Genomic DNA, 9,265 nt, shown 5'->3' on the forward strand with positions numbered 1-9,265 from the left:
TATTGATTAACCTATTGAAGATCTAATCAATTTAGGAGTTTTTAACTCATCAAGTCGGTAATTACGTCTAGAAGGGTAAAGTTTCAACTTTACTTAATAAGAACCTCTCCTTGCGGAAAAAACTCAAACCCTAACCCAAAATGATTTAGATCTGAATTCAAAAGCCATCATAACTTCAAGATAGACGATGGGGTCATAGATCTGGACTCTAGGGACAATTTGGTTATGTAAAGTTCCCATATTTACTCGCATGCATGACTTAATAGGGCTTAAAAGACCAAAATGATGGTCTAAAGGTTGCATGGGACTTCCATGGCCATAAAGTTAGCACCTTTATGCCATGAAGTCCTCTTAAGACCCTAGATCTGAAGGTTTTGCCCAAATAAGACGTCCAAATCCCAACCATTAATATATTTGGACCAAAACATGAAGAAAAACATCTTATCATAAATCTAATACCCTTTTGCCGTTGGGGGTACCCAATAAACACTCCCGGTCTCCCCCTCACTTCAAACTTGTCTCCCTTCGTTTCTGTATTTCTTGAATATACTAAACAACCAAACACCTTTCATGTGATTATAACTACTTTCTTCCCAAAAACAACTTCATAGGGAGGTATATGCTTTATTGCCTTTGAGGATAATCTATTGATAATGTACGAGGCAACTAGTAACATTCTCCCCAGAATTTAATAGGCATGTTTGCTTCAAATTCTAAGGCGTATGTTGTCTCAAGGATGTGTCTATGCTTGCATTCAACCACACCATATTGTTGTGGTGTGTGAGGACAAGTAGTTTCAAGTGCGATTCATTCCTTATCATAATAATCTTTCATGATTGTTGATATAAATTCACCACCATTATCAGCTCTAATACTTTTTTTTTATCCTTTTATCAAACTGTATTATAACCATATTATGGAAATTCATCAAACAGATTCCATCCTCCCCTTTATGTTTCAACAAATATAGCCATAAAGATCTACTATAATCATCTACTATGGTAAGAAAATAGCAAGCACCCGAGTGTGTAGATGTACGATATTTACCCTAAACATCACAATAAATTAACTCAACGCAACTATTAGTTTTTATTGAACTTTTTGGAATAGGAAATCTAGTGTGTTTTGCCTTTACACAAGAATCACAAACTTTATTCTCCAAAATACTAGAAAATTTTCCTAAGATACTGACATGTTTAAGCTTAGACACGAAAGCATGACCCAACCTCTTGTGCCACAGATCCACACTACTTGTCATCATCGCCTTCCTTTGCCCCGCCTTCGTGTCCATTCGGTATAGACCTCGCTTGCACTTACTAATACCAATCAGGTTCCTCGAGCGTAAGTCCTGCATGTAGCAAAAATTAGGAAGGTTATAACACATTGCAAGTCCCTTGTTAATCGACTAACAATCAATAAATTACAACTGAAAGTGGGTATATGCAAAACTTTATCAATTTTGATGTTGTTTTGCAACTTGTGGTTCCCTCTTCCTTCAACATGAATATGATCACCGTTAGAAATAGTAATTAGTGGTTCAAAGGGGTTCTTTGAGTTGTTTTGAATTGACTCTTGGTTGCACGTTATATGCTTAGTGGCGCCCAAGTCAATGACCCAAGTATTATCACAATTAATCTTACTACAATAGGAGCGAAATTGACTTCCTCATCTTTTGAAAAATGCTTGAGCAGTCTTTGGTATTGATCGCCAGTCAACCCCGGTATGGGGCTTTATTCCGAGTTTACATATGAAGATTTTGGCTTGCCCATTTTCTTGCTTAGATTTATTTGGCCACCATCTAGATATCCAATGCGGTTGAAGCAACTTTCTTTGTTGTATCCCTTCTTTCCGCAAAAAGGGCATCGTTTTGGTTTATCGACGCTTCCTTTCTTGGGCTAATCCTTTTGCACGATCTTTTTGTACTGTTGTTTGTGATCACCACCAGTTTCCTTTTTATTTTGAACAAAATTTTGAAACGTCGTTGCTTCATTATAGGGCCTTTTGGTAGTTGTGATGGCTCGTTGTTGTTCGTCCTCATCGACAATATGATATGCCATTCTAAACTTGGTGTGGGTTTTGTGGATAGGATCTGAGCTTTGATGATGGGATACTCACTGTTAAGACCCATAAGGAATTCGTACATCCTCTCTTTATCTCTGGATTCGTTTAGTCTTTTGCCCAGATCACAGGAACAACCAGTGCAATCACAACGTGGAGTAGGTGTTGTCAATTGAATTTCATCCCAGATGGAACGAAGTTTAGTGTGATAACTGGAAAAAATGCTCCTTCCTGCCTTGTCGTCGTGAATTGTTGCTTTAGTTCGTAGGCTCAGGGCACACTTTCTTTCCTAAACCACTCCTCAACTCCAGATGTCACTAGCTGTGTTAGCGTATTTGACACTAGATCTGAAGTCCTTTTCCATAGCGGTGGTCAGCCATCCTTTTATCATGGCGTCACAATGCATCCATTGCATTTAGATCACCGACTTTGCATCCGGTTTGCTGATCGTCCCGTTAATGAATCCAATTCTTGAGCCTAATCATTATAGTTTTTGTAGGTAAGGGTATCGTTTGATATTCTAATGAGTGAATGTAGTAGGGTGAGTTGGAATCGATGGTGGTGGCACCTTCACCCTTCGACGACTTCGGTTTGTCTCCTGCCATCTTGGCGATTTTCATAGCGGGTTATGGCACCTGCTCTGATACCATAAGAAAATTAAATTCTCCAAAACTTAACTTTCATTCAAAACGGGAGCAACATATATATACAAGAGAGTCCTTATCGAAAACTAAACAGGAAACAGCAAGATACTTGGAGACTAACATAAAGATAAACTTGGAGCCTAAGATAAACTAGCAATCTACTAGGAATAGATAAATACGAAATCCTTTAGAAAGAGGATCATATTTCAAAACACAATGAACTTATCTGAAACTAATTACCTTTTATATTTAAGTTGTTTTTCGTATATGTTATGCACATGTTAGGACCGACTTTATGTTTCTTGAGTGTGGTTAGTGTTTCTTTTTCCAAAGTATGTATGTTAAGATCGACTTTATGTTTCTTGAGTATGGTTAGTGTTTCCTTTTGCAAAAATATGTAGTACAAAATAGAAACCTTATTCCTAAACACAAAGAACTACTATAAAAGTCATTGTTTTTTCTTACATTCTAAGTACTTTTTGCATATGCTTTATAATATAAGCTTTTGGGACTACAAACTTAGGTGGAATGGGGACAATGTATTTTTTGAGAGCATCTTTAAAAACTACAACTTAGGTGGTTTTAGTATTTTTGTATAATACTTTTTACAAATGTTTGGCTTATGGCCAGTTTATGACCATGGAAAGTTCCACCACTAACTATATCTTTCATATAATAAGTGTTACACACATATTATATGTGCTACATGTGGATATATATATATATATATATATATATATATATATATATATATATATATATATATATATATATATATATATAACATTTTAGATTTGTCAGTGCTGTTTTATATATTTTGTTAATTTCCAAGTTTAGATGTTTGATTTAGAAACTTAAATATATATTTAGATATATAAAACGGAATCATTACATAATAATAATTATTGATCAGTCTTTGGACATAATGTTCACGACATTCATAAAGGAGTTTTTATTTTTTCATATCAATTCATGCATGTTTTTCTTATAAACGACAACAAAATATGTAGTTGATCAACTAACTTCTGTTTTGGCATTGCCAGCCATTATTGTGTCTTCGATTTATTTTTGGTTGTTTATATTTGTTGTTTCTTATCTTTTATTTGTTACAAGATGAACTCTCTATGTGCAATGAATCCCCTAGCTTGTTCATCAAGCTATGCAACATCTTTGATCTTTGTTTCTTATCTTCTATTTGTTACAAGATGGACTCTCTATGTGCAGTGAGTCCCTAGCTTGTTCATCAAGCTATGCAACATCTTTGATCTTTGTTTCTTATCTTTTATTTGTTACAAGATGGACTCTCTATGTGCACTGAGTCCCTAGCTTGTTCATCAAGCTATGCAACATCTTTGATCTTTGTTTCTTATCTTCTATTTGTTACAAGATGAACTCTCTATGTACACTGAGTCCCTAGCTTGTTCATCAAGCTATGCAACATCTTCGATCTTTGTTTCTTATCTTCTATTTGTTACAAGGTGGACTCTCTATGTGCAATGAGTCCCCTACCTTATTCATCAAGCTATGCAACTCTCAATAGTCGACTTCATGGAAGTGAGCTTCTTTCGGTACCCATTATCATCGAAGAAGCTTGTAGATTGTTTAAGTTTATCAGCGATTCTAGAATAGCAAGAAGATATATTTTAGTAAACCTTTTACTTGAATCAAGTTTATTATCCTAACCAGAGTTTATAGAAAAAATATTTCACAATCAAAGTCAAGTTGTAGATGAAAGAATGTGTTAGGTCGAAATCAAGTAAAATGTTACGTCAGTGTTGCATGGAAATAAACAATAGTAAAATTGTTAATTTGGTTAAAAAAAATAATTAAAATATACAAAAATATAACTTTTATTTGGAATAAGAAAATATTATATTATAATTTAAAACCTCGAGTAACAAATAAAATTGACATAAAGAAAAAAAGTATCGCATTCCTTAAAAATGGCCCTTGGATTCCATCATACAAAACAAACATTTTTTTTTCAAATTCGAATGGAGCCAACCATAACATTCCTTGATATTACATCCTACCAAACACAGGGGCAAGCTAGTGAACTTGTTATGAATTGCACCCTTGACATAATAATGCAATGTAAACGAAAATTTTATATGTTGAACCACAGCACGCATACGATATATGATATAAGTAGTAGCCAAAAATGTGAATGTGGTTAAAGCCTATGATTTTGCAGAAGCAACTACAACTCTTCATGATAAAGATGAAGCCCAAGACCAAAACGAGCACATGCTCGCCGAAATGCCATGGCCTCTGCTTTCTGCACAGGATCCCCATACCCTCCCACATCATCAACTGATGAAGTTCCAGTCGACTCCCTAAATATCTGTTCAAAAATCATCCATCACCCAACTAATATTATATATAACACCAAATTTGTAATGAGGAAAACCCTTCTTTCTACATTAACTCAAAAAGAATAATGCATATATAGCTTACCAGTCTTTATTTTTGTCAAAAAGAATAATGCACAACATTTCACATTGCCCAAAATAAAAACAACATAACCTATCATTCCGAATTTACTTGTTTATTTTGGACCACAATGTTATTTATTTCTTTTCCAATATATATGCAAATATTGTGTCATGAAACGGCAACAGGTAAATGCTAAATGCTTGTTTATGCAACCATGTTTAAACTATTCATCAATTTATGCAACCACGTTTGTTTCAGCTTTTAATTAACACGTTTCTTTCAGCTAGTTAAAGAGGTCAGCGGTATAATATTATTGCATCTTTTGATCCTAAAATGAAACATGGTTGCATATTTAGTAGAAAAAAACCAGTTTGTTGCATAAACTGAGGAAAAGATTGAACCAAAAGTACAAGTTATTATAAATATACCTCTGCATCAGTCCCATAGAGTGTTACCCGATAAGTAACAGAGACGGATTTCCCATCTGTTGAATAGTTAATACTTCGGACTTCTCCAGACCATTCTGTAATATAAATTTAAGGGAAATAAACTATAATATAACCAAAGGAAGTAGGGTAAAATACAATTTACAATCTTTTGCATGATAATAATACCTGGAGCATGCAGATTCATAATCCTGTTCACAATATGCCTGTGAATTAAAAACAGAATATCATCAACACTCATTTTCAAAGATGCATCATACAGTACTAGTATTTTAAAACACTCTCAACACTCGACTACCATGCATATTGTAAGCAGAAAGCATTAGGCTTATAGTCTATTATTAGCTGAGAGTCATGGTATCTGAAACCAAAACATTACAAAGCCCCAACTCTCAATCAATGAGAGTCATCTAGGACTCGTCCTTTTGCCATTCAAATCACTGTAATGTGTTTCTTTCTTTGATTAATAAAATGATTTCTCACTTTATAACTAATGTTTTGTTAATTAGTTGTTGTGGTTTCTTTTGGATTGTAAAATGCATCTTGGTTTTCCATAATTCTCAAGATTATGTCTTAATCTTGATAGTTATTGTAAATTTTCCATTTAGAATCACAAAATTTAACACATATCCATGAAAAACTACTACCAATTGCAAAAACATGATAGATTTGAGATCTCAGCAACATTCAGCAGGGAGTTTCAATTCTAATGTAAATTGGGCTCTTTGAAGTCACTGGTCTATTATGTCAGCCACCTAAAGAGCTGTTGTAAACCTGATTTACATCTCACTTTATGCTCATGGGGTAGGGTTTAGGGTTTAGAGTTCCCTACAAAACAATTATGTAACAACCAAATATTTATGCTCAGAAGTTTGATACAACATACATTAAGTTTAAAGTTTAAACCATTTTCATCAAAGATAAATTGTGATTACAAACTTCACTTAGATGAACCAAATAACTGGAGAGTGTGTTGCATTAACGATTTCCCGGAAACCAACCAGCAGTTTGAAGGAACGCCGAGAGGAAGTAATCAATCTAACTCAATATATATGCACATTAACTTATGCCATATTGGGAAGTTACTGGTAGCAAATATCCAAATTAAGAAAAGGAAAGGAAGAAAAAGAGAGACAAACCATGGGATGTATTTGATAGAGAAGCCATTGGCCTCTACTCGGGCTCTGATGAGGGAATCCGGGACTTTCTTGTTCAGTTCTTTCAGAATTTCCGAAATCGGACGGCTTATCCCCGACGTCGGAAAGTCGTCATCTGGAGGAGGAGCTGGTATCTCACTGGTGGCGATTATCTCCTCTTTTTTCACTCTCTTAGTAGAATACAATAGACCCTGAGCATAGAAAGCGCTTTTTGCTCCGATCACATCGAACGATCTCAGTCGTAATGCGGCCGACAGCGATTTTGTAGACTCCCGACTCAGTGATTTCATCAGACAAAACACCATTGTTTCCTGAACCAAAACCCCTTTACTCGCTCGCTTAGAGGGGTTTTACATATTTTACACCGTTGTGCGAGACAAGCTTACATTTTCGGCTGAATGTCAAAAAAGTACCTCTCAAGTTTTCTCTATTTACATATTTTTACCCCGTTTATCATTATAAGTCTTCCTATCCTTACTCCAAAAAAATTATATTATAAGGGGATAATGACTTAAAAGTGTAATATATTTTTCGATTTGTACACATTTAGTCATTGAGTTTTTTTTGTCCAAATTATCCCTTCAACTTGTTAAATTGTACACATTTAGTCCTTATGACCGGATACTCCAAGTTAGTCAGTAAAAATGACTTAATAGGGTAATATATTTCTCACTTTGTACACATTTAGTCCTTAATATTTTTGTACACATTTAGTCCTTAATATTTTCTTTTGTTACAAAATAAGTATTTTTGTTTTTGTATTAATTTAGTACTTATGGATGATTTCTTTAAGTTTTTCTCACGACATCTTATGTGGGATATCCATATGGTGGTGGGATAGGTTAAGGTGGTCCTGTTATATGTTGTAGGCCAAGATACCAGCTGCGGGTCGGCTATAAGCTGTAGACACGGAGACTCGAGAAGAGTGGTTGGGTTAAGGCGGGATTCCAACAAACCCTGGGTATTCCATTCTGATGACTGACTGGACCTGTTGTATGTTGGCGTTCCAGTCCAATGACTGATTGGGCCAAGGTATTCCAATCTGATGAGTGTGGGTCTGTTATGCATGATAATACGTTTATTGTATCGGGTATTTTAAGGGAAACTTACTAACCTTTGTGCTTACCCAGTTGTTTATGTTTTCAGGATCTATCGTTGGTCGTGAGAAGGAGAATGCATGATTGTACACACTTATCAACAATATTGAGGATTCTATATTTCTTATGTTACTCTGATTTTCGATAAATGTATTTTGGAATAAACTTTTTTCTTAATAATGGATTTATAATTAGGGAGTTTTGCCTTATTTAAAAATAAAATTTTTTTGTTGTGAAAACGAGACATTACACATAAACATCCACAGCCCCACACACTTCATTAATGATTGTCCCACGTAAGATGTCGTGAGAAAAACCTAAAGAAAACATTTATAAGTACTGAATGTGTACAAAAACAAAAATGAATTATTTTGAAACCAAAAAATATTAAGGCTGACAAATATGTACTATGGAGAACCAACCAACATGTTACCAACCGAAACAATAAAATTGGTAGCCAAATTGTTTGGTAACCAATATGTTTGGCTGGTAATACCATGTCAATTAAGTAGTATTGGTACGGTAATGGTATGAAATTTTGAATACCATGGTTGTACCGTACCAACCAATTCATATATATATATATATATATATATATATATATATATATATATATATATATATATATATATATATATATATATATATATATATCAGTTAATAAAAGTAAATAAATATTAGTTCTCATATATGCATGTTTTAATTAGAATAACAAATAAAAAGTCTTGGAATTAATAAATTAACACATTGATTAACAAATTTCTTCATACTTATTTTTTGAAGAGCACGAAATCGATGATACAAAAGCACGTGACGCTAAAACTCAAAAGGAATACTAACTTTTCATTCCTTATATTGTTTCCATTTGCTTCCTCAGGAAACTTGCTAGGGGTGGCCCTCTTTTAATCCTTTTAGCCGCTTCCAAGAGATAAAATAGTAACACAAGCAAGTGAAGCAACGACCAATTGCCCACAAATTTAATTCATATTCACGTATAGGTATATATTTGTTAATTTTTTTGGTATTTACCAAATACCAATATGTACCAACCAAATTTATTGTTAGCCAAATTAGTTGGTACCAAGTATACTTGGTACAGTACTGGTAGTTAAATTCTTATACCAACTATAGTTGGTACGGTACACGGTTTGGAGAAAAAAAAAACTTAGTACCGTACCAATTTCACCCCTAAAAAATATTAAGGACTAAATGTGTACAAAATGAGAAATATATTACCCTATTAAATCATTTTTCCCGGCTAACATGGAGTAACCGGTGAGGATTGAATGTGTACGATTTAACAAGTTGAAGGGCTAAATGTGGACGAAAAAAAACTCAGTGACCAAATGTGTACAAATCGAAAAATATATTACCCTTTTAAGTCATTATCCCTATTCTAAGTGGGTGTTTGAGAAAACTTCTCAAAA

The 9,265-nt window shown here is 34.1% G+C and overlaps 1 protein-coding gene across 1 annotated transcript; it reads right to left on the reverse strand.

Moving 5' to 3' along the window:
* Window positions 1-4,609: 4,609 nt before the first annotated feature.
* RAD52-1 (cobalt ion binding protein) lies at window positions 4,610-7,109 on the reverse strand. Its single transcript, XM_079034431.1, has 4 exons — window positions 6,724-7,109; window positions 5,753-5,790; window positions 5,567-5,661; window positions 4,610-5,046 (listed from the first exon to the last, which is right to left on the reverse strand). The coding sequence occupies exons 1-4, from the start codon at window positions 7,044-7,046 to the stop codon at window positions 4,903-4,905; spliced, it is 600 nt and encodes a 199-aa protein (XP_078890557.1). The 5' UTR covers window positions 7,047-7,109; the 3' UTR covers window positions 4,610-4,902.
* Between the last annotated feature and the right edge of the window lie 2,156 nt (window positions 7,110-9,265).

This window comes from Lactuca serriola, chromosome 4 (assembly GCF_051521515.1).
Source record: "Lactuca serriola cultivar US96UC23 chromosome 4, Lser_US96UC23_V15, whole genome shotgun sequence".
Taxonomy (NCBI): Eukaryota; Viridiplantae; Streptophyta; class Magnoliopsida; order Asterales; family Asteraceae; genus Lactuca; species Lactuca serriola.